At 36.3% G+C, this 25,896-nt stretch overlaps 1 protein-coding gene and 1 long non-coding RNA gene across 3 annotated transcripts in view; one reads left to right on the top strand and one right to left on the bottom strand.

Moving 5' to 3' along the window:
* LOC129941130 (protein outspread) overlaps nt 1–25,896 on the top strand; it is a 222,528-nt gene that overhangs the window by 188,973 nt on the left and 7,659 nt on the right. For both annotated transcript variants that reach the window (XM_056049682.1, XM_056049683.1), the window contains exons 5-6: nt 5,231–5,374; nt 21,245–25,878. In XM_056049682.1, the coding sequence (XP_055905657.1) occupies nt 5,231–5,374; nt 21,245–25,878 (4,778 nt within the window). The remainder of the gene's footprint in view (nt 1–5,230; nt 5,375–21,244; nt 25,879–25,896) is intronic.
* On the bottom strand, nt 16,887–17,926 carry LOC129941131 (uncharacterized). The gene is made up of 3 exons (XR_008780821.1): nt 17,227–17,926; nt 17,076–17,156; nt 16,887–17,010 (listed from the first exon to the last, which is right to left on the bottom strand). It is a non-coding gene; the product is annotated as an uncharacterized LOC129941131 (long non-coding RNA).

Here is a 25,896-nt window from a genome sequence, read left to right as displayed (position 1 = left end):
TTAAGATTATTTTTGAAGTCTTCATCGTTGAGACTATTTAAAAAAACAAGCAGTTTTAAAGCGATATTGCAGAACCCATATCCTTGTCATGGTATTTCCCATTACCAGTTTACATATTTGTGGCTGCATGCCTTCGAGTTTTACCAATCCCATATTAACTGACCAATTATAGCTATCATTGGTTTTCATCATTTAAACCAATCACTTGGAATTTTTTGACAGGAAATTTTCTGATTGTAATCATACATATCCTGAATTGAAATCAACAATCAGCTGTAATTGAACACGATTTCATCGCTGAATTCTGAATTAAATGTGTTTTTTTTCTCTCGAAACAAAATTTTCAATGATGAAACCCAATGATAACTGGGGGTTTGCATCGAATGTGGAGTATTGTCATAGACATTATATTATTGGGCCCAACAAAATTTGTCTTTGGTTCTATTGTGATCACCTCTTGGAAAACAAACTCGGTGAAGAATTTTTTCTTGCAAAACTTCATATGTTTTGTAGTAAATATTAATAATTTCAATTTTGTTGAATGTCTTTACTTGTCAAAATGTCAATGTTTTTACTTGTCAAAACGTTTACATAAACCTTTTTTGGAAAACACTTTATATATGTATCTAATGTAACTAATTTCCCAATTGGCAAGAAGCTTACAATCTTAAGTTTGGTTCTCAAGTAAAGTTCTGATTTCAATAAAGATCTCATGTCCGTTCCAAAACGACACCAAATAATTGTCAGGCTGTATTGCTTTCGAATAAAAGTCAATATGCGAAGACGAACAATGTGTACATTGTTCATACCCACGTGAATATTTATTTTGAAGGATTGAATAAATTTACTGTCAATCGATTGGTATGAAAAATCAACATTTCAAAATTTCAAAAAGACAACAGGGTACCAGGGCGATGAGGAGGGAAGATGACGGGCGACATCATATGTTTGGTCGCCAGATAAAAATTCTATTTGCATAACAATCTGTAATTACAATAAAAAAATGACTTGCCTTCATTTATTCTTAAATAAAAACAAAAAACAAGAAAAATTGAAAAAAAAAAAACCAAAACTGAATTCATGAATAATTCAAATAACCTTCTGATGGGCGCCTGGCCCCCCGGTAGGTATTGCAGTTCGAAAGACTTAACTTATTTTGTGGAAATCACTTTTCTTTTGAGTTCGAGTTGTTGTCTTATGATTTCTTACAAAACGACACAGTGTTTTTATTTCAGTTTTTGTTTTTATTGAAATATCTTCATGTGCGGTAAAACAGAAATGAAAAATTGTATAATGAATTCAGTTGCACAACAACAAAACAAAATAAAACAAAACGATTACATGCCAAATGAAATCGAGAGTGAACTCAAAGAAACGACGAACTCACGTTATGTAGCGTGTGACCTTTTTTTAGCGTTTTTATAAATTTTAGTTTTTTAATTTGTGCAAGTTACACACAAATTATAGGTCAATTATGTAGCGTATAGCGTGAGTGGGGGACGTTTACCTTGTGCAAGAATCTTGTGTCTTTATGACTGCGTGAGAACTTTGTAAGAAATATGTATAAAACATGCTCTTTTTTAAGAACTTGTGTATCAAAAATTTTGGCACCAGCACGCAACGCAAAGGTTTGACATAAATTCTAGATTGCAAATCCTCATTTTTTTTAAATAGACAATGGTTTTCATGTTTTGTTGTTTCCATAAACAAGTCGTTGCCCTCTGATATTACATGTATAGTGTTTACGTTAAGGGCAAGTTATAAGATGGATGTATTCTCATGTTCACGTTCAGCTTGACAACACGTGCCAAAGAACTGTCAAACTGAATAAGAAAACAACTTCAGTCAATCACAATCTGAGGCTCAATTTTACTCGAATTTGAATCTAGCCTTTTTTCTTCTAGAAGTCAATAGTCATGTGTGGTACACGCCATAAGGTGTACCTACCTGCCATAAATATCTTGGTAAATATTTATTCACATTTGTTTTTGAGTTTTGTTTGTTTTATAATGAAAACAAACAAATAAAAACACTTTTAACATCTTTTGTGAGTACATTTGATGTCTTGTTTCGAACGATCTCGCTAGGTATAGAAAAGCTACACATTACCAACTTATAACCTTCATTTTATTTTTGCTCAAAACTTCGTCAATTTTGTTTTTATTTTACTTTAACAAAATGTCTATTAAATTAGGATTCAAAAGTTGTTAATTTGCTTATATCTATAATCGAATGTATATCATTTATTTTAACCTCAGTTGATCTGTATCTTCAATTAACCTTCATAAGTAAGTCAACTATAATAATAGTTGTTTTTTTTTTTTGGTTTTGAGATTAATGGATGGTTTTTGTTGACCATTGACACTAACTTGACAGCCGACAATTACCTAAGCGTCAAGTGCAAAGTGATTAATAATGAGAATGACCGAAGGTATAGTAGGTGGAAGCTTAGTTTTGATGGTTGTTGTTGTATTTTTTCAAGGATTCAAGTTGGTTTAAGGCCTAAAAAAGAAATACGAACTTGAACTTGACAGATTGTAATAACATAGAAATTAATTGATATTTTGATCACTTAATAATTTGAATGGAATATAGACTGCAGATTAGATACATTAGTAGTTTTTCAACGGCCATTTAAGTACAATATTTTGTTGTGTATCTGCCCGAGATATCCCAGGAATTAATATCTAAACATTCTGGGGCCCTACTATGTTACTCGATTCTACAATGAAATTGCTCGAATTCGAAAAATTGGTACTATTGCCCATGTTCTGCATTTCACTTATTGTGAATACACTTTGCGAAAGTGAATTTGGGTGTTCCTCAATTCGTTATTGTGAATTGGATTTTCGAACATGCAAATGGATGTTCTGTATTTCGGTTTGTTCCATTTTTCGAACGCATTCAAATCACATTTTTTAATTTTGTGATATGATCTTTGAAAGCTAGGAATCGGAGGGTTGGAGCAAGTTTTGAATTGAAGAAGGTATTATAAAAGGTTCTATTTCCCTTAGAACATATAAAAAAGCGTCTTTGCTTAATCTAAAATAACTTAATTTATCGGGACAGTTCTACATAATTTTCACACACGTAAAATGTGTCAGCAAATCCAATATCTTTTTTTCTTTCTTATTGTATCTCTTGAATTCTTCTTCCTTTTTTCAATTAAAGTTCATAATAATATTGCACCTATCTTCAAAACAGCAAACATTTTACTTCAGAAACAAAATAAAAATGTATGATTCTTCAGTTCTGACAGTTCGAAGCAATTTCGAAGTTTTCGAATTCGATTGAATTGAAGAACATGCAATTTCATTTCACGTGAAATTGAAAAGTGATCTCAATTCATTTTCGATCGAAATTCGGAACATGGGCGTATGTATCTATTTGACTACTTTCGCACCAACGAGAATCGAATAGTTCTAGTAGTGCTAACTATATTCTTATGAACTTGCAAATAAACGAGGAACTACGTAACTTGAAAGTAGAATCAAAACAAGGCAAAATCGAAAATAATCACTCTACATCAACTAAGTTTGCGAGCTAAGTTTTTTAACAAAGTGTAAGTAAAATGTTATATCTATGTTATGTTATCTACCACTCCAAATACACCGGAATTCGGATTTTAGCCAAAAATAGCGTTTGGACTTTTGTTTCTCTTTCTCATTCATTTCAAAATTCATCATCAGCGGGCACATGTATTTTTGACATGATTCCAGCAATTCCAGCGTTCTTTTCACCACCGATTTGGATTTGGTATCCTCCTGTTGCCAAAAAATTCTGTCACTTCTGAATTTGTCATCTTTTGAAATTTGACAAGTGAAAACTACGCTTTAGTTAAAAATGAAACATTTACAGCTTTAACAACAAATTGAAAATGTTAAAATTTTTCTACGAAAAGTCAAACAGCTAACTTCTTCATTTCACTACCAATCGAAATACAATTCAAATGCATTTAAAATGAAAATTGGAGTTCTTAAATTCACTTTTATCGATATCTACTTTTTTTAAAAAGTTTTTTGGTAAATATAAAAGCTGTTTTTCGTATTCAATAGATTATTTTGGTGTGATTTGAATTAGACATGAGAAAATTGAGGTTTGAAGCTAAGTTTTTGAAATTGTCGTGAAAAGTTGCAACTTAGTTTTCAAATACGGACAAAGCTTATAAATCGATTTTTATCCCCTATGACCTATACTTGAAAACTGTAATGCACTTTAATAAAATCTTTAAAAAACACTGATATTCTATAATTTATGTCGATCAGCAAAATTATTTATTTACTGATCACTTGCAGTGACTACAAAGTTTGAATTCAGTGATCTTGTGATTTAACACCTGTATATTTGTTTTTTGGGATCACATGAATGATAAGAAAAAACTGCACACCACACTGTGCCCCATCTGGGTGACGTTCTGTTTCATGAAATATTTGCGGGTTCAACGTTTTGTAGTTTTGCTTGTTTACATTCCCATTTGAGCCGAAATAGGTTTTATCAGACATTGAAAGCCAGTTTAACAAAATTTAGTCCTCGTCTACCATTTTGAGCAATTTTTGACAGATTTCAAAGCGTAACGCGAGGTCAGCCGTGTTAAGTTTGCTTATTATGGAATCTTGTAGAGGAACAGGATTATTGTTTGCAACGCTTGTCGTCTGCTGATACCTTACTGTACAGACAAATTTCTTGTGAAAACGGTTGGAGTGTCGTTATTAAGATAAAAAAGTTATTCAGCCCTATCATGAATTCCATCGTAATCGGAAAATTTTACGAATCCCGAAAAATTGTATCATGAAATCCGTTCGTAGTGGAAAATCTCATACAATTTTGCATTACGAACGGATTTCATGATATAGTTTTTCGGGATTCGTAAAAATATCCGATTACGATGGAATTCATGATAGGGCTGATTAAGACATGTTTTTGTAGCATCGGTCACAATTAAACCTTAAAGAGAGATTCTTGGAGCTTTTAAGGATAAAAGTCCGCAGTTATTAATATTAAGAGAAATACATCAAATTTGTCTCCTTTTCTCTTCGAAATCCTCCTTAACAACCCAATAGACTAAAAAACTACGGCCTACCAAATAAAAATCAATTCGTTCCAATCGCAGCAATATTAAAAAGATAACCACAATTTTCTTGCTCATGTTCCTGTATCTAAGATCAGCTATCACTCCCAATAACACTCATATTCGCTTACACTTATTATTTTTTCTTTGTTCATATTGCAGTTTATACCGACCAGCCAGTCTCATCGAAGTCGCCACCCACACGAGATAAAATTCATCCTGAAACGAAGGCTCAAGTTCGCATTAGGAATCGCAATCGGACAGCACCATCATCAATTCAGGTGCAACAGGATGAATCCGAGTCGGGTAAGTGAGAAATAAATTGTTTCGTATACAAAGGTTTTTTGTTGCATTTTAACATGATTTAAAATTTAGGGAGAGAAAGACAAGGACCTTTTATAAAACACTCAAAAAATTAAGAGCTTTTTGAGTTTGTCGGAAAATATAGTATTTTGATAGTTTTTTTTAGTGTTTTAGTGTTTGAGTATATTTAAACTAAAAGCAATAAAAAGATGAACTGTTACTTGAGGTTTGCCTAAAACTGCTTTTAGTATCCAAGTCACAGAACTATAAGTTAATTTTAATTTATATTTTTAAAGACGACAATGTTTCCAAGGTTAAAAGACTTATAATCTGATTTCTATATTTTAATGAAAAAAAAAGCTTTGAAAATGTTGAAAAGCCTTTCAACCTTCTAGTTTTTTCTTTGTTTTTCTCAATTATAAAGAATTGTTTTGAATTCAACGACTTCAGAGTTGTCTAACAAGCTAGTCCGTTGAAATATCAACCATTTTTTTCCAACTGACCCTTAAAGTTTGTTTGCAGTTTTTCAAAAGTATCCTAATTTTCCAAACAGACTGTCTTTGGCATTTACATGCTTTTATCTGCTGCGAATACATCAATTTATTTTTGCACACTTCTCCATCTGATTACTTACCAACCAGGTATACACTTATTTTAAGTCCATTTCTGTTCGGTAATGCTGTTTTCTTTTTGTTATTATTTTAACAAATTCGTCTCACACATTGCATGCAATATGTCAAAAGAAATATGCGTTTCATCACGGGACAGGACCTTCGCATGCATGTGTATTGTCTTGATAGGCTGGTTCCTATATCGAAGTTCAAAACATCAAAGCGGAGAAACGGACTCTTTTCATTCAGCCATGACGATGACGACGATGATGATGGTGATGATGGTGATGATGATGATGATGATGATGACGAAGACGACAAGACGAAGTGCATCTTTTGTATCAACCAGCATCAAAGTCCGTCGTCGTTGTAGTCGTAGTCGTTGTCTTCGTCATGGATGCGGTATGATGGGGTACTTGTGAGTTGAGATTGCATGGGCCTATTATTATCTAGAGCATTCTTGGAAATCTATTTTCAAGTTCAATAGACGCACGAAATACCTAGTCAGTTTGAGTTGTGTTCGAAGCCCAAGCTAAAGCAAGGTGAAGGCATTGGCATTATACCTAGCCAAAGAACTATACAAGGTGCTAGCAAGTGATGAAGAGTTATATATGGATGGGATGGTGGGCTGGTCCTCTTTTTATACGTCTCGAATGCTGTATAGATAGATACTCGTATGATGTGGAGCTCATCAAAGATGCGTGCGATAGAAAATCTATATGTATACATATATAACTGCCCTGCCCCAGGATATACCTAGTATAGGTACTTTTACCTCCTTCCTTGGTTTTGTAGGTATATTTTATTGTAACAGAAAAAGGAAAATTAAATTCTATTTAGCGTTGATGATTAAATTATGGGTTCGTTATAGGGTATAGGGACGTACCTTCTCGAAGACTTGAGATGTTGCGTTTAGTCAAGCGGAGCATATAAAATTCGAGTTGAGTTATGGTGTTTCTGGACATCAGTTGTTGTTTCTTTTTTTGAGAAATGATCGATCGATTTTTATACTTTTTTCTATCGAAGGCATTTTTGAGTATACTCCTAATTGAGGTGAAAAATTTGATACCCCTTGATAAGGCGTCAGTTCTAAATGCTTCTTTTCTCGTTGTGTTTTTACTTACACAAAGCTTCTTACTTTTGATGCTTTTTTTCATTGTTTTCGAACACTTGCTTTGAAAATCTGTTGAAGGTTTTTTTGTTATTAAAAGTCAATTTAGAAGTACAAACAAAAGAAACTTAAACAAAGTTACCAAATTTTTCAATACTTTGAGTTATTACTTTAAATCCTAAACAAGTCTAAATTTTCTCAAAACTCCTCAATTTCATGACAGCAAATAATCGCGGAGGAAACTTTGAGCATCATTTACGTTCCCAATGTGGTAATGAAGGGATGCATTCCTTTACTACGTTTATTAAAATTGAAGTAGTATCTATGGCACTCCGATAGGAAAACTAAATTTTGTATTAATAAATAGGATTCACATTACATAATATTTGTCTACCTTGGCACCTACAATTTGGCTCTTCAGTGCCTTTAACTATGGCTTTATACTTGCAGATATACCTGCTATTTAATGCAACTTGTAGATTTAGTACCCGTCAATGGATGGATGACATTTAAAATGTGTCCCAATACAAATTCCAAGATTTCTAATGTTTCGTTTTCGTTACCGAAACAGACACAGAAATTATAGCGATAAACCTAATTAACACAACTATGCTACCTTTTTCATCTCATAAACAATTTTACACAACAAACTTTACTTCAACAATGCAACTTCCCAACAAATAGTCTCAAATGCAGCCCATCAAGCTTACATAACATTTTAAGAAAAAAAAAACAAAAAAAACAATTGTTCTCCTCCAAGTGGGATACCGCACGAAAAGTTGCCTTAGCTTACCTTGTAGCCCGACTGACTTCAAGCTGCTTTTAAAAGACAATGCAACTAAACAGGCAATGGCAACATTCCACCTCCCTGCGATAAAAACAACAACAACAAAAAACTGAAAATACCAGAAATTCAATGCAACTTTTTCACATTTTCACGAATTCAAGACTTAAGCTTGAGACTTAACTGATGAAGTGATGTAGCCTCCTCTATCAATAACAAGCGTGGGAAATGAATTTTCAAAATCGAAAATTTAACAAAATTCAATTGATCATCATCGTTTGATATGTTTGAAGGAATGAAAAATATCAGCAATAGGTACTAGCAACTAGATATAGCCCCGCTTTCCGCTTTCTGCTATTTAACAGTAGTTGCAACAACTTAGAATGCTCTTTTCGATAAAATCCCAAACACCCAAACGATGACCCCAGCCGATGACCCTGAGTATCAGTCTTGGCACTCTTAAGTACTGAAAGTAACCATTTTTCTCAGATATGATTGATGCCCATATAGTGGGCCGTTAATTTTGTGTTCGGTATATAAGTAGTGTATTGCAATAATGTTCGTTCATATCCCGTTCCGGCAAAAAGCTATTAATTCATCGAACTAGCTATGTCGCAACAGAATTGGAAGAATGTTGTAGCGCCCAAGCTCAAGCTGATGATTGCTGCTTGACTGTGGAGTGCATGGGGATTGGAGATTGGGAGAGCGCTGTATTTACCGGGTGGAACAGGTGTTGCGTCATTCCAGTTTTTCAGTGTCGGTACTGTCGGGTGTATTTCGTTTTATTACCTGTAAGGCACCAATGCGCTGCGGCTGCGCGGTTTCATTGAGGACAAGAGCTTGAACGGACATGAATCAATTTATCATTCGGTAAAGCCTTATTTAATTTTTTTTTTTGGGAATCGAACTTCTTGCTAAGTAGGTTGGTTGTTTGGTGATTTGGTTTGTTGGTGGTGAGGAGAGGAAATTTATGAAATTTAATTGGTAGGTAGTTCGAGGCTTTGTGTTTCACTTACCAAGTTTCGAGATATATTTTAATCAGTGGCACGATATCAGCTTTATTATATCAAGGTATTGCTTTACTTAGTCTCCGCTCCAACAAGAGTGGCATGCAACACAAGAATTCTGTATTGTTCAACCAGATAGTTGTATACCTACTTATAGACTTACACAGGTGTTACCCAATTGGTTTTGAACTGAACTTGTGGTCGTTTTGGGGTTTTGTGTGGCATAAAATGACTTTAAAATATCGATTTCGGTGGCGCGAAACAGAATTATTTTTGGTTGTTGTTGTCGACTTATATAAATAATTTTAACCGATTTATGGTTTCAAGTTTTTCACACAGGCTTTACAATTTGAACAATGGAAGCTTATATTTTTATCATTTATATATTGCATTCCTATCGATTTATTTTCTTTCGTTGTTTTTTAATCGATTGAAAATGTCGGAACAAAATATCTTATATTTGATGGCTTTTTGTCAGAAGCAATTTGCCCAGAGTTAAAAAGGGATTATCGTTCGGAATATGTGATACGGCATTTTTATTGCAAAGTTTTTATCTTTCTTTGTAATTAAAAAGGTTTCCTGGATGAGTGGTTTCAGGAGCTGCACTGCTCGCAGGCGAATGTTCGTAAGCGCTCAGTAAGTTTTTTCTTCAATCCATAACACTGTGCATAGCTATAACTTTCAAATAAAAAAATACTTCGTGTATCTGGGCTTCGCTATAAAGTTTGACCACATCACTTGATCCTAAAGCCAGCACATAGTCATATAGGTACATATTTCCCAAAAATGTACATGTGTAGGAGTTCAAACCAATCAGTGTAAATTAATAACTTATCCATCGACGTTAAAGGTTTAATCCAAACATCAAAACTTTAGTCAAGCCTTCATCATTTTGCCTTCTCAAAATTCAAATTCTTAAATATAAAATCTAAATCTCCAAAGACAACCTTAAAGCTGCACCTGAATTATGCAAATCTTCTTCAAGCTAATTTAAAAAAAATCTCAACACAAATTTTCTACATCACGACTCCCACCATTCATTGCCATCACATCACACATATTCCTATTTATACCAATACAGACATAAAAAAAAACCAACGACGACTTTCAACCATAAAACCAAATAAATTTGCAATTCCATCGCACATTAAGCTTAATTAAGGTCTCATTTAGCATCATGAATAATTGGCTTGAGCATATTGCAAAGCTGGAAAGGCTTTTATACGAGCCCGGAGTGTGTTTAGCGAACATATGCGAAATGAACAAGTGCGAGCAATAGCTGTTCGTTTGTCTTATCTTTATATTCATTTTTTTAGAAGTGAATTATAAATTGTCGATCGACCCCGTTGCGTCCGCCGCCGGCCGCGTAGTCGTAGTCTCTTTGGATTTGAGAGTGCACACTGCACAGTGCAATGGGCAGCCTTGAGCTACAAAAACAATATTTCTTTAGTGTAATTGATGGTTGTGGTCGTACACAAGATATCACAAACACATTGAGAGAATAGAACCCAGTGGAACAATAAGATTCTAGGGTTTCTATCTCCATTCTATTAGATGCCAAATTACGAACTAATGGATATTCATATGAACCTGTCTAAAAAAATATGTCATGTGAGTTAAATCGTTAAATGAATGTTGGAGACAATAATGTTTTTTTTTTCGTCTTTTTGAAAATGCCGACCCACACTACTACCAATGGAGTATTTTAAACCGCAAAAAATCCGTGATTTAGCCTCAAGAATTTATTATTAGAAGTAAACATAAACAAAACGAAACAATTTATCTAGTATTAAGCTTCTTGCCCTCTAACGCTTTGAATTTTCAATCATCGATTAACTACAAAAACTGACAATACTTATGCTGACATTGATTTTCTAATACCCCCAATCAGCATAATGAATATCGAATTATAATCGAAATGCTCATAGGTATTTCCTAATGGAAATGTTCGTTCTTGTTGATTCTCATTGATTCAACGGATGTAATAAATATTTATTTTCTTTGTGGGATTAGTTTTGTTTTCAGTTTTAACTGTCATGTGTTTTGCTTAGACACGAATAAAAGGGAAATCGTGCAGCATGATTCATATTTTGTTGCCTGGTGGAAATGGCGCTGCAAATAAAATTCAATTCCCTTTCAAGAAACGTAGCAAATGATTCTCAGCTAATTTTCTATAATTTCAAGACCATCATAATCATAAGAAGTGCTTGCAAAACCTACTTCCTCTAGTCTAAAGATATTCGAATTTTCAAGGTAATAAGGAAGAAGAATAAAATAGAAAATGATAAATTACCAGGGCGCTCATTAAACTTGCTATATGTATGTAGTCCAAGTCTATACCTATCGATTGTACTTTAGCTAATAGAAAAAGAAAATCTTTTCGTGGGAAAAGGGCGGCATTGATAGTGCGGAAGCACATACTAACCGCATCATCAACCATGAGTCCTTGTGAAACAACCGGAGTCTGTTTTCTGTTATACACCTAGTCATTATTGGCATTATCGATGACGATGTCGAAGTAGAAGACTGACGTTATGATTACTTGTGCTGATCTAAAGGATGCACTTCAGCTATATGATGAGCTAGAACATCAATCTTATTCACAGCCTTTGGGTCTATTATATCCAAATGTATTATGCAATTTGTGATTCCTTCATTTGGACATGGCAAGAAAACCATCTTTACCTTAGGGTGAGGCACTGCAATGGTGGTGGATTTCAGTTCATTGTCTTTCTTTTATTTCGAAGTAGAGAGAGTAGAAGAGAGTTAAAATTCAACATCTAAATTCAAGTAATACAAGCCTAGTCCGATACTAGATACTTAGTATTTGAAATCGGTGTTCCTTGCATAATGCACACATAGAATGGACAAGCCATAAACTAATTGCAGGATATGTTAAGAGAAACATTAGAAGAACAAATCCAAATCAAATTCGGGGCAGGTGAATAAATTCGACATCGTAGAGCCTACACACTTTTTATTTATTTTAATCAAGGTTTGTTTCTTCAATTAAATAAAGGCATCAGGTATTCTTGAATGCCCTCCATATATATACCTAGCTATATGTTTTTTTATTATTAGTAAACCTTTGGAATTTATCCGACCATAATCATTTGTTTTGCCCACCTGGCGCGGTCGGACAGAAGGCACTTTTCAAGATTTATATTTCACATTCCACCATGAACTAATTAAAATTCTCTATCAATTTAATATCCCCACAGATGATTCACTTGGTATACATTTTATGGGGCCTGGCAATTAAACTGAAAAACCAAAGAAAGAGAAACAAAAAGAGGGACACACTACCCAATCTTATTGTTCATTAATAATTGCAAACAATTCGAAATGAAATTACTATATTTTGCTGTTTTTCTTTTTTTGTGTATTCTATTTGTGTAACGATGACGATGCTGGATGATGATTAACCTAAGAGAGGAGCATCCGTCCATACACCGAGTCGAGCGATGCGATACGAACTCAAGAAAGAATGTCGTGCAATCATGATCGTAATTTATCCAGACCCACCTTGTTGTTTTTTTTCTTCATTTCTTGGAAGCGATTATATGCTCGTATATGTAGCTATAATATAAAGTGCTAACAATCTATGCAAAAAACTAACACGAGGATTCGTCGCAAGTGATCGTCGTATACACCTCTACCTAATAAATAAAGTCTATACCTGACCTGACTGAAGGCCTGGATCTGGATGCTATCATCAGCCACGGGGCAAGAATGGGTGGAATTAATTTTCATAGATCTCGCCGTATATAGTATACGGCATGCACTTGGCAGTGACTAATTACCTTCAATCAATAATCGAAATGGCCCTTTAAATGAGCCAATTTATTATTCTGGCCCTGTCTTCACCTGGAAGACGACCTCGCAGTCTTTTATAATAATCGCGAGTCTTACAAAAGTACCTACAGACGACATATTACCACCTCTTTCTTCTTGCTGCACTATCACAACCACCACCACCATCCGACTTGGCTGGATTAACATCCTTCGAACAATCTGGCCAAGGGATATTTTAGTTTGGAATTAAATTTTGCACGTCTTCGTGTCTCACCGATATAGCTTTTACAGTTTGAGGCTCTGTAAGACAGGCGGTGAGGGGGTGGGTGTGCGGTTGCGATGGTATCGCCGATCGCGGTGGCGTCTAACGCCTGCGATTGGGCTCAGGTCTTCACACTTTTCATTTCGATTGGAAGTGGCAGTAGAAGGAAGATTATCAAATGATGATACACTTTAAGAAAAAAAGATGAGATTTAATTTAAAAGTTTATTCTTTAAAGAATCATCTTAAGTGTGAAGTTTTTATTTTTAATAAGTCAACATTTTTGGGTCTAAATATTTGAATTGTTAAGTTTTTGACTGTTAAGAACTTTAATAATTTGTATTTGGTAAATACCATACCTGAATGAATCAACTTCAAACAACTTTTACTTACTACGGACTCATCTTAAATTGGATATGTGTTTTTCTCAGTGCATAGGAAGTAACTTCTTGGGGGTAAATCGAATATAAATCGGAACCAATTCATTGGAATACCCACAATCCAATCCAAAGGACTGATCGGATCGTGTTGTCGTCGTAGTCATCGTCGTCATTTACACCTCAGGCCAAATCGACTCGACATTCAATAAGATGAAAGGTATGGACAAAGTACAAGCTATACACATTTATGTACAGAATAACTGAAAGACAACCACGCTCCTCCATTACAAAAAGCTTAAGGTCCTTCTTTTTAAAAACATTCTATATCAGGACACCACCAACGATATCGAAGAGATTGTTAAGGATTCTAACTAAAATCTGACAGCAGGCAATTGCTCCTGAAGCGGATCCCTTCGTTATAACATATTATAACTACAACTCAAACTTATAGGAACTAGAAATACGTGTGGTAAAGAATCATCTTCCAGAATAAATTGTGTCGGTTAAGAAATTATCTATACCTATTTTGATAGTTTTCCATGAATTGTTCAATTAGATTCCGAGGGGTTTGTTGGAAGTTTTGTTGTTGTCTTTGTTAGTAATAAGATAGCTTCTGCATCAAAGAAGGCATCTTTACCTTAGGTCTTGAAGATATGTAGGCATAGGCGCGAGACTTGTATCAACAGCAGCCCGCGCAAATAAAGTGCGGATAATGATTATAACCATTTATCATTTCTACATGTGTAGGTACATACGGACATATTAGTAGGAGGCTAGAACTCCTCAGGAGATTTGGTTTATTAAAGTGCACTCCACACATACATGTCTACTTCCTTGTACGTATATCAATCATTCCTTAGGGCTTCATTGATATCCATGTTTTTGTTTTATGAGAGTAATGACAATAATTGATCCCTTCATTATTTCGAGAATTGAATTTCGTGTTGCTAAAACTATAAGAAGAAACAAAAAACATCAAAAATGATATAAAATTGCATTAAACACGCGATACAAATATTACCTACTGTTTTGACGTGAATTAAGCCTTGTTAAGACTGCAACATAGCAGAAAACAAAAATATTGCAGTGATATAATTTTGGTATGGTATCAGTTAAAACGAAATTGTTTCTGGCGCAACTGCATTTTGGATTCAATGTAGATTTGGTTTGTCCCTAAGACTTTTGTATTTATTTTATACAGAATTTTCAAAACTCTTCGAAATACTCAATTGAATCTTTCTATGCCAAAGGAACAGCCAGTGGGACGATGATAATTATTCTTTCCTTGATTTTTTGATCCCCTTTTGACAACAAGAAGATGTCTGCTTCATTTCTTTTAAGCCTTCAATTATGTTTGAAAAAAATATCTTTGTATTTACTCTAAAACTCCTGATTAAGTAACGACAAGATGAATACTCTCAATGAAACCAAATCATTAAAAAACCCACACGCAACCCGTATAACAACATTAACTCACTTAAAGTGTTATTTAATGACATTAAAATTTTCTATTAATTGTAAACACAGCCCATTAAATATTAAACAACACCACACAACACACTGAATAAATATTATTGACATTGTAAATAATATGAAATCAGTGAGTTGGAATAATACATTATCCAAATAATAATAATAAAAATAATGATGATTGTATTATTTAAAGTTAAACAATACTTAAATTCTTGAACTTCTCGAAAATAACCTTGAACTCTCTCCATCATCACCAGAAACAGAAACATAAAAGTCAATAAAACATTAGTTTTGAAAAAAAAAAAAAAACAAACCGAATATACAAAAGGTATCATAATGAGATCAACCACAAACCTTTTCTTCTTCGGATCCTCAACATATTTGGTCATTTTGAATAATTTGTTTTGAACTTCTTTTGTTAAAAATTTAAAGAAGCAAAATATAGTAAAAACTCTATATCTCGAACAGTTTTCTTGAATTTGGAAAAAAAGTGGAACCCCCTTAGTCTATTTAATAATGGGACCCAGTGAAAATAGTCAATCTACTTTATAATTTACTCTAGTATATTTCACTTTATCTTTTCTTTTAATCTGAGTTTTTTTTAATTTTAATTTTTTATTTATATGTTCTCAACCATTAAATATTTAAAATTTGTTGTTACTTTTTATAAATCTCGTGTTCCATTTAAGATTTTCGGAAAAATTAGTTTGAAGTTAAATTTCACCTATCTTACAAAAATCTGAAAGAAATGCTAAAAAATTTATTCTAAAACTGTTTTTCTCAAAAACAAGGCAAAACCGATTAAAGTTTTATTCATGTAACGAATCTGTTGCCCAGACAATTCTATTATATAAAAATAATGTTGAAAACGGGTATTTTTAAAACTAGAGTTCCTATAAGGACTCATAACTGATGAAAAATTTCAGAAACTAAGTAAGATACTAAAATGAAATTGTTTTTAAAACAAAAAGACCAACGCCTGTTTTTAATCTTAACTTAGCCTTCAAAACCCCCTTTTTGATTGTTTTTAGTTTTGTTTAAAGAGCATATTTTAAAAAACCTGATGTGGTAGAAAAAATTAAAGGCGAGATTTGAATTTAAGTCTTCTAAAACCTTTACACAAAATTGTTTCTTTTGTGTTCCAAAAAAAAAACGTTAATTTGTTGACTTCATTTGGAATAAACAAATTTTCGGTCTTGTATAATTATGCGGATTTTGCTTCTGGTATTCTTATAATCAGCTCCTAAAAATGTTTCGCTTCTATTTTTTGCAGCATGCCGAAGGATGCTCGCATCTGGCAGATTCAATCATCATACTGAAGCGAGAGTTCTTTAAGATCTCAACATTCATAAATCCGCAAGCGGATCTATCCTATTCTCCTGGGCTCGTTCAGAGTAGTTGGAAAACTGAATTTGTTCAGTCAATCCCAAAAACAGGCTAATCTTCTTCTACCACAAATTACCGACCGTTAGCACTAACGTCCCTTCTTTCCAAGGTCATGGAAACGCTGATTAATTTTCAGCTCAAGAAATATCTTAAGAAACGGAAGCTTCTTAACCCAGTAGGAAATTTCAAAAAATTCATCGGTGAATCACCAACTTTTTCCTTGGTGAATGGAAGCTACACCCCATGAAAACATGGTGAAAACATCAGTGAAATTAACATGGGGATTGGATTGGCGTTCACCAAGTTGTGAATTTCATGGTGACTGTTCAGAGAGGAAATCACCAAGCAAGTGCATTTGGTGTATTCCAAAGTGAATTTTAGTTGATGAAAAATACCGTGAATTCACACCGGGGAAATCACTGGGTTAGTGGAGTTGCTGATATACTTGTGTACTTTACATTGGTGAAAAATGTGATGAATGTTCACCAAGGAATTCACTTTGCAAAATTGAAGGCCTTTTTCATAAATGAATATTGACCAGTGGTTTCCTTAGGGAAGCCAATGTAACTCATTCACTAATGCAAATTGACCTGGTGAAAAATGTCGTGAATGTGCATAAATGAAGTCAATCATGTTTTTATTATCGAATTATTTTTTACTCATACCTAAATCTTTGGATACAAATATTAAAAAAAAAAACAGTCATGTAAATTTTTATGATTTTATTGCAAAAAATGATGCCAATGTGCAGATCCCATTTTTTAGCTGCTCCGTGGTGACACACAAACGTTTAATGTCCGCTCTCATTTCGTCTATCATATCTTGTTGATTCTATACAAAATGTAAAGCAGATATATAGAAATTTAATTTAATAAAATAATAATAGTTATAATTACCGTTTTCTTAAAAATCCGCCTTGGCTGCTTTGTGGGTGAAAATTCAATGAAGTCCATTGCCGACTGTTTAGATCCGGAAGCCTTTAAAAAAAGAGCAATAAAATAGGATTAGATAATTGTAGAAAGGGATTTGTAATTTAAATGAAATTACCTGAATATTTTTCTTGTCCATTTGAACACAAATTCTACCAATTTACCAAAATATTCACTTTTTTACAATTATAATTTATTTTCTAAACTCTTTTTAATAACTTTAAGCTTTACTCACTTGTTGACACTATGAACAATGAAATTCAACTGAAAACTGTTTCTCGAAAAAACAACAATGCTCTCAAAAAAAAATCACTTACCCCGAACACTGTGCGTTGTTGTTGGAAATAACTTTGTTTCTAAGCAAACCAGGCTGACGATCGCGAATCGAAGTTTTTATGATATGTAAAAAACCCGAACATTGCAATCCTTCAACCATGCGTCGCCATCACCGTCGGTCGTTGTTGTTGGAAATAACTTTGTTTCTCGAAGCAAACCAGGCTGACGAACGGGAACGGCAATTTTTTATTGTATGTAAAAAACCCGAGCATTGAAATTCTAAAACTGAAGCCAATCTCCGTATTATTCAGTGGCAGGTAGAGAAGAAAAAGGCAAATATAAACAAACACAAAACACCCATCTCGTGCTTCATATCGTGAACGAAATATTTTACAAGGAAAAAGATAGGGTGGATTGTATAATCATAGGAAAAACGCAATGCCTTTCAGTAAGGATTTCATTGCATGCTATTCCTCAATGATTCGAGTAGCTGATTTCCTTGGCGATTTCACACAAAATTTTCATTGGTGAGCAAATTTCCTACTGGGAATGACCGACAATACGGCTTTCGTAGTAATAGGTCCACCGGTGATCTCATGGTTCATCTGACCGAACAGTGGAACAAATATTTACATCTTTTTGGAGAAAGTAAGATTATTGCACTTGATATTTCAAAAGCATTTGATAAAGTCTGGCATCCTGCTCTCTTATCGAAAATGCGTGCTTTCGGTATCGACGAATCTCTTCTTCGTTGGATTTGAAATTTTCTTTCGAACCGTTGTTTTGGACGGATTAAAGTCTAAAACTCATAAAATAAATGCTGTTGTGCCCCAGGGCTCCGTTTCGTCTCCAATCCTCTTCCTCACTTTTATAAATGATCTGTCTGCTACTTCTAATCCAATACATTGTTTCGCTGACGATAGCACTCTAAGCTTTTCATATTCGTTTCCAGACTCATATTCGTTTCCAGACTCACAACCCTCCTCTTCGGATGTGGAACTGCAACGGCCAAATATGTTTCAAAAATCAAATGGGGTGGCGCAACAGTCCGTTGTGAACCAGGGCCTAGTGACTTACAACTCTCAACCATTCTTGTGTGCGAGTACTGTTGTCAAGAATGGAAGGGACCTACAATTTTATGCCGAATCCGAACGGCTAGTTCTGAGAAAGCACTTTTTCATGACAAGAATTACTCTTGAAGGATTTGTCAATTCCTCGCAAGAGGCAGTACCCGCGAAAATTATTTTTTTTTAAACTAAGGTGGCACAGGCAGGGATTGAACACAAGACCCCTTGCATGACAGTCCAACGCACTAACAATCATGCCACGGGTACTACGGCCAAATATGTTTAGCTCATTTAATTCCGACCTACACAGAATTGTACAATGGGGAATAAAAAATCGTGTGGAATTTAATGCTTCGAAAACGCAATGCTGTCTTGCATCGTGAAAGCGAGATAAACCCTCTTTGCTACTAATTATGAGTGGCACTTGCATCAACGAAACGGAAAATCTCGACATCCTCGGAATGTGCATCAGCAACCACCTTTTGTGGAGCATTCACATACGCGATGTTGCCAAAAATGCTGCAAGATGTCTAGGTTTTTTAAGACGTTGCAAGAAATTGTTCTCTGCGTCTGATCTAGCTAAAATCAACAATACCTATATACGTCCGAAACTTAAAAATTACTCTCATCTCTGGGCTGGTGCTCCAATAACTTATTTAAGTCTCTTGGACAGGACTCAAAGAAGAGCTTTTAAAATGATTGGTGACATTAACATCATTAACTTGTTTACGTCACTCGAACATCGACGCAAGGTTTCTTGCCTCATCCTTTTGTATCGTTATTTTAACAAACTATGCTCTAGTGAAATAGCCATTTGCATTCCTCCCCTTAAACAATTTAACGGTAATACCAGCGCTTCTAGGAAAGCCCATCAGTTTACCCTTGAGCCCAACTTCGGCCGTACTAAGAAGTACAGAGATTCATTTTTTAGCCTTACTGCGCGAATGTGGAACGCCTTGCCACGCTCTATTTTTCCCTGTCATTGCAATGACACCTCCACACCGACACCTCCTATCCAACCTTCCCTCTTTTCCTAATGCTCACACTGTGTCTTTGGCATATTAAAGGTATACAAAACCCTTTTAGTGTTCGCTTGTTATAAAAAAAAATATACAGTTCAAGTCTTTCAGTTTTATCATTAATATTTCTGTTTGTTTAAGTACTTGGCTTATTTTATAAAGTGTTCAAAAAATTCAGTGCCAAGTATTTCGACTGTCCTTTGTAAGGGTGTCCAATCGATTTTTCCTCTTTCGTTCCATCTTATCCTCAATTTGCCAATTTTATACATTTGGCATTTTCCAAAACACTAAACAAGATAAATAAGTGTTAAACACGATCGAATAAAAATTACCAATCCACAGGCACTGGCATTGGCACATATCCGTTTCTGTACAAATTTAATTAAGCCATTCCAAGAAAGAAGATAAAGAACATCCTGCCCCTCCCACTCAATCAAATGCACTCAAAAATCTCTCTTTATATTGCTTGAAAGTCTCTTATACCATATTGATTCTGGTATATAAACCAGACGGATGCTTATTTGATTGGCTTTTGTATATAATGGATGGAAAAATGTAGTTAGCAACAGATTTGTTTTAAAGATTGTACTTGAAAGATAAAGTGAAATTATTGTTTTTTGTTCGTGTTAATGGGCTTCAATTTGTATAAAAATACAAATGGTCAAAGGCTGAAATGCTGGAAACGAGGTTGGGCTTCTAGCATTAAAGTCTTATGAATAGTGTGGCCTTCGAATAAATAGATGTAGAAACGAATAGGCTCTTTATTTTCCCACCTTCAGGATTTGAAAAAAACAAAGCAATTTAAAATTTTAACTGAATTCATATATAAAATGGTGTTCCGCAAGGAAAAGTTCTTAGTCCTGCACTGTTCATTAAATCGATCGATTAAAATCCTGAAAAACCGATTTATATGAAAACACATCAACCTTTGACTATATTCCTACAGAAACACCATACTTTTTAAAGTACTCAAAAACACATTACTTTAGGGCTATATAAGTTCAACCAATAAATTTATTATTGACTCCTCTTCCAAAGAGAACAAAATTGACTCCAGTGGTTTTTATCTTTTTAAGTGATTTTATTGATGCACCCTCAACCGCCCATTTTAAGATTATCTTCTCTTCAGTGGACCTACAATGAGTCTCAACTCAAGTTGTAAGAAAAAAAAGAACGTCTAAGATTTTAAGAAATGAAACGATTTAGTCATTTTGTGTAGTTTAATATTAGCAATTTAAACAAGGTGGAGGTTAGTGTAGTAACAAAAAAAAACAATAATAGCTAATGATTGTTTGTGCCACCTCGCTGAATGTTAACTCCGACACAGTGTGATTTTTATTTACTTCAAGGTCAGATATAATTGACTCAAGTTGATTTAACAAGAAAACAACTCATGACTTTTGGTTGAAATTTTATACGAATTATATCACAAATAGTAAGAAAGATAAATTAAGATTCTAACTTTAATCTGACAGTGAGCTTGTTTTGAATTGAAATTACTCAAAGAGTGTGTTTCCGACATATGTCAAAATTTACACTCCACCCGTGAACCTATCCTGAAAATCTTTTGCGAGATGCTTATCTGAGGAAGAGTTTTTCTAATCATCTACTTGATGGATTAACCTCTGGGGGGAGAAATTTTAGGTTTAATTTTCAATGCCGCATCAAGTTTTTGTCTTAGAAAGAATTCAACTAAATTTTGATGAATTAAATGGTTTTTACTTCCTCACTCTTTTGGACATATTTTTTGAATAATTTTCTTTTCTTATTCCAGTTCCGCCTTGTTTGCTGATCGAAGACGCCCGACGTGACGAAAAACTAAAGGACATCGCTAACACAATCACGAATCTAAGTCAAACATCAAATCGCTGGAGTACATCCGGTGTAGGCAGTAAAATCAATGTAACAGTAACAACAGTCAACAATGCCCTAAACAGTCAGACGCAGGGCTTGAACGACGAGAAACCAACCCGCGATGAAACAGACTTTGCCCATTATCGACCTGCCCATACAAATGTTGTCAATCTTAGACCAAAGTCATTGCCTCTGGCATCGAATTCAACGCCGGCCATAGTGTCAGCCATAGTCAAGAAAATTCCGCCTGTTCTCGAACAAGCGACTAGTGGTAATATTAGTAATAAATCTAGTCCCAGATTGCAACAACAATTGCGCCTGCTTCAACAGCAACAGCAGAAACAGTCTCAGTCGCAGTCTCATGAGAGAGGCGATCCAGATGGTGGGTGTAATTTAGATGATTTATCGACGAATTATCTGGCCAAAACCTCAGAGCTGAGAGTCAATTTGCCGGCGGAGGAAATTCTGAACTCGAAGAAGGGCTGGCTGATGAAGCAAGATGGGCGAACTGGTGAGTGGACGAAACATTGGTTCACACTAAGTGGAGCAGCGTTGTTCTACCACCGTGATCCGGTGTCAGAGGAACGTGGTGTTTTAGATGGTGTGCTCGATGTAAATAGTTTAACGAGTATCACTGAAGTGAATGCTTCGCGAAATTACGCCTTCCAACTATCGACTTGGGACAAACGTCGGCTGGTTTTATCGAGTTTATCGGCGAATTCCCGCAGCAGCTGGATGACAGTTTTGAAAAACGCTGCTGGTCTTCAGCCAGAGCCCAAAATCGAAAGTGAATGTATTCTGGCGACAGAACTGATAATCAAAGATAATACAAGCGATGATATTAAGAGTGAAATAGAGAAGGACTTCATCAAGGCTCAAAGAAACCAGGAGTTAATCTTAAACACAAGTCCTAAGCTATCTCAAGATACAACAAGCCCAGTGATTGTACAAAAGGCTATCACCACACCAGTCACACCTTTGACTCCAAAGAACACGATGTTTTCCTCGGACGAAGAGTACCGAACTGCTTCGGAGGGTGGGCGGAGAGATAGTGTGGATTGGGGATCTCCGCTCTCGCCATCCCCACCCATACCGATTGCTTTGCTAAGGGCCAAAGAACGTATGCGATCACGCCCTGGGAACTGTCCGAGACTTCACAAGCGTAGTAGGTCCTCGCCGCCAAGCTCAAGGAGGAGTACTGTTGATAGTGTGGGCTCTGATGAATTGCCAGTGATTCACTCAGTTCAGGAAGAACTCAATATCGACAAAGAGCTACAATTTCGACTCGGAGCTGCCGAAAAAGAGCGAGACGTGCTGCGTAATGAAGCCCAGGAACGCGAAGCGCGAATGTCGGAACTTTTAACAACCCTCGAGCGAACCGAACAAGAGTTAAACGCTCGAATAAGGGAAATGGAAGAAGCTCGAGATAATCTCTCCAGCCAACTGGACGAAGCCAAAAGAAATGCTGAGAAAATCGTCGACCGGTTAACGATCGAGGTCGGCGATAGTCATAAGAAAATCAAAAACCTTGAAGATCGCCTATCTCGGGGTATTGAAGAGAATGAAACGCTTTACAAAAAATTGCGAGAACTTGAGAGCTGCAGCCCCTCGAGTTTTAGCAATCTTAACCGACACAAGTTGAAACGGATGGATTCACTCAGTGACCTTACACAAATCAGCGACATCGATCCGTACTGCTTGGATCGTGACATGTTAGCGGATGAATACAATGAACTCAGGTCGAGGTTTGAAAAAGCTGTGAGTGAGATCAAGGCCATGAAGCGGGAACTCAAGGAATCACAAAACCAATTCGATACATTGGAAATATCGTATGCATCTCTCAAACAAGACCTTGATCGTCAGCAAATTGAAGATCGCTCCCAGTTGCAAATGATGGCCGAGCGTATTCAAGACCTAACCCTAAAATACAGTGGTTCCGAGAGGCAGGTGCGTACATTGAAACAGAAACTGGCCAAGTCTGAGCGCAGGCGATCACTTTCTCTTAAGGGCAAGGAACAATTGACAGTCTCAAAAGAACTTGAAATCAAAGTTACCGAACTGGAGTCGAAGATCGACGAAATCGAAAAGAAGTCACCAAGTCAGCAAGTGCGAACGTCCTCTGCTTCGTCAAGTTCGGTAAAGAAATCAGCTCGTAGACGATCCCTCGAAAGTTCAGCCAGTACGGATTCATTGCAATTTATGATTCGAGTGAACGATCTTGAGAAACGTTTCGAATGCTTTACCTCATCACAACAATCATCAGCACCAACAATCGATGTCAAACGGAGCTCGTCTAGTCCCAAAATGTCCGAGCATCTAATTGAGCGTCTAAAGTGCCTAGAAGGAGTGCTGATTTGTAGTAAGGATCGTCTCGAACAGAGCCTACATCAACTACAGGCCCTAAAATCGTCGTCACGAACCCGTAGATCAGTTTCACCCATCACGGATCGCAAAGATTCTTATAGATTTGTAGAACGTTGTCTTGTAGAAGTGGTTAAGTTGATTCGCGAGTCATGTGAGACGTGCGTCGTAAGTGAAGATCTTACGGGACCCGGAATGATTCTCCTGCCTGAAACAAACCCCATTAAGATCGCCTTGATACAGCTGGAAGCCCAGCTTCGTGGAAAGCTGGGTGATCTATTGAAACAAAGACGAGTGCTTAGGGAACGCAACGAGCTCACCACTCGCAAAGACCTCGAGTTGCTGGCCGAGAGGATAGCTTTCGAAAGTGTCTGTTTTGGAAAACTTCGGGAATCCATCAATCGTGCTGAGAATCCTGAACTTTTCGGACAGCGACAAACTCGTGCCGAAATCGCGGAAACCTCTCAGCTAATGTCTATGTTAAAGGCTAAGCTCGGGGGTAAATGTGCATTCAAGCCCAGTGGAAGCCTCGACGTTCTAGCTGGGGTGCTCGCCCGACGCCTTATCCTCTCCTCGTTTCGTAAGGACAAAACAAAAGTGCCCGAAATGGATCCTGTCGAACCAAAGATTCTCGAAGAACTTCTTCGTCAACAAAACGAGATCAACCTGATCGCAAAACGGTACAAAAACAACGCCATGGAAAATCTGGCTTCAGGGCTGGCGGCAGAGACGCTCAGTTACATAAGTTCCAATGATCTAGTGCAGGGAGCTGTTCAAGAAGCTTGGCGGCAAGCACAAGAAACTGTGAATGCGGAGCTAGTGCAATCAGAGATAGCACACATAATGATAAGGAATGCAGAACGATTTGAGACTTCCATAACACCTTCATTCGGATACACGTTAACAGCTGAGGAGCGAATAACCTTCGAGTCCTTCGCTGACGCGGTTCACGAAAGCCTTCGCAAGGAAATGGATAATGCAATCGAACAACTTTCCCAGTGCTATGATGAAGCTTTGCAAAAAATGAAACGGGGCCAGTGGAGAATGCATTTGGAGCAAGAACGAAAAGCAAGTGAAGGCCGGCAATTGTTATCTGAGTTTGCTGACATCGTTGCCCATAAGGCGTTAGTGGATGCGAGAATAGCAGTTCTACGGGGTGATTACACTACCACGGAAAGTGCTACTCAGCTCGCTACCATGGACCCGGGCAATGCGTTTAGTGTGTCGAGCTTGCAAAAATATGAAAATCTCTTCGAAGAACTCTCGAACGATCTGCAGATTTCTAACCCCGACGACATCTTGGCTGAAGCTGACTTTGAGTTTGTGTACAAAAATAGAACGATAGACTTTATCAGCGATCGAGCTGTTCTTAAAGACATCGCAAACTTCCTTAGTCAATTGGAGCAATCTATTGGCAATCTCAAGCGTGCTATCCATCCAAATATTGCCTTCATCGAACCTAAGACAATCGAACTAAACACCCTAGCGGATGTCTGTCAGAAATGTTGTGACATTAGGGCCCAAACTGATGGTCTCCTCGATGATGTACAAAACTTTAGAGCTTCTTGCTCCAGTTGTTCTCAGCTACAAGATACCATCTGTGATTTGCATGTGCAGCACGAGTCCCAACTCATGCGAATGCAACAGGATCATGCCAAAAATATGTCCATGCTGATGCAGCAAGCCGACAGTCAGCGTCACAATCTCGAATCTCTTGAAAGGGAACGCAATTCCCTGCTGGACGAAATCCACCAGCAGTCGAGTTTGGTTGACGATCACGCACGTGAACTGGCCACACTGACCATGAAACTAAAATCCAAAGAAGAAGAGTGCCATCGCAAGGAAAATGACAATTTAGATCTGATGGATCGACTGGAAGACCAAACCGAAAAGATTCACAACTATCAGACGGATAGGGAAAGCTTGGAAGGAAAGTGTTCGCGACAAGACGAGGAATATGCAGTTCTACTTCAGGAGCGTGATTTCATTCAGTCTGAACTGAATAAGGAACGTGAACGGTGCAGACGTATGGAGCGACGTTTGGAAATGCTCGAGGTTGAACATGGCAAGCAATTGGAATGCCTCCAGGAGGCATACCGCGACCAAATTCTTTCACATTGCTCAGATTTTACGAATATCGCTGACGAGGAGAGTTTCCGGCAGCGATACCAACAGGAGATCGAACAGTTAAGAGTGAGTTTGTGTAGATTT

This window comes from Eupeodes corollae, chromosome 1 (genome assembly GCF_945859685.1).
Source record: "Eupeodes corollae chromosome 1, idEupCoro1.1, whole genome shotgun sequence".
NCBI lineage: Eukaryota > Metazoa > Arthropoda > Insecta > Diptera > Syrphidae > Eupeodes > Eupeodes corollae.
This window is presented reverse-complemented; position numbering and strand designations above follow the sequence as displayed.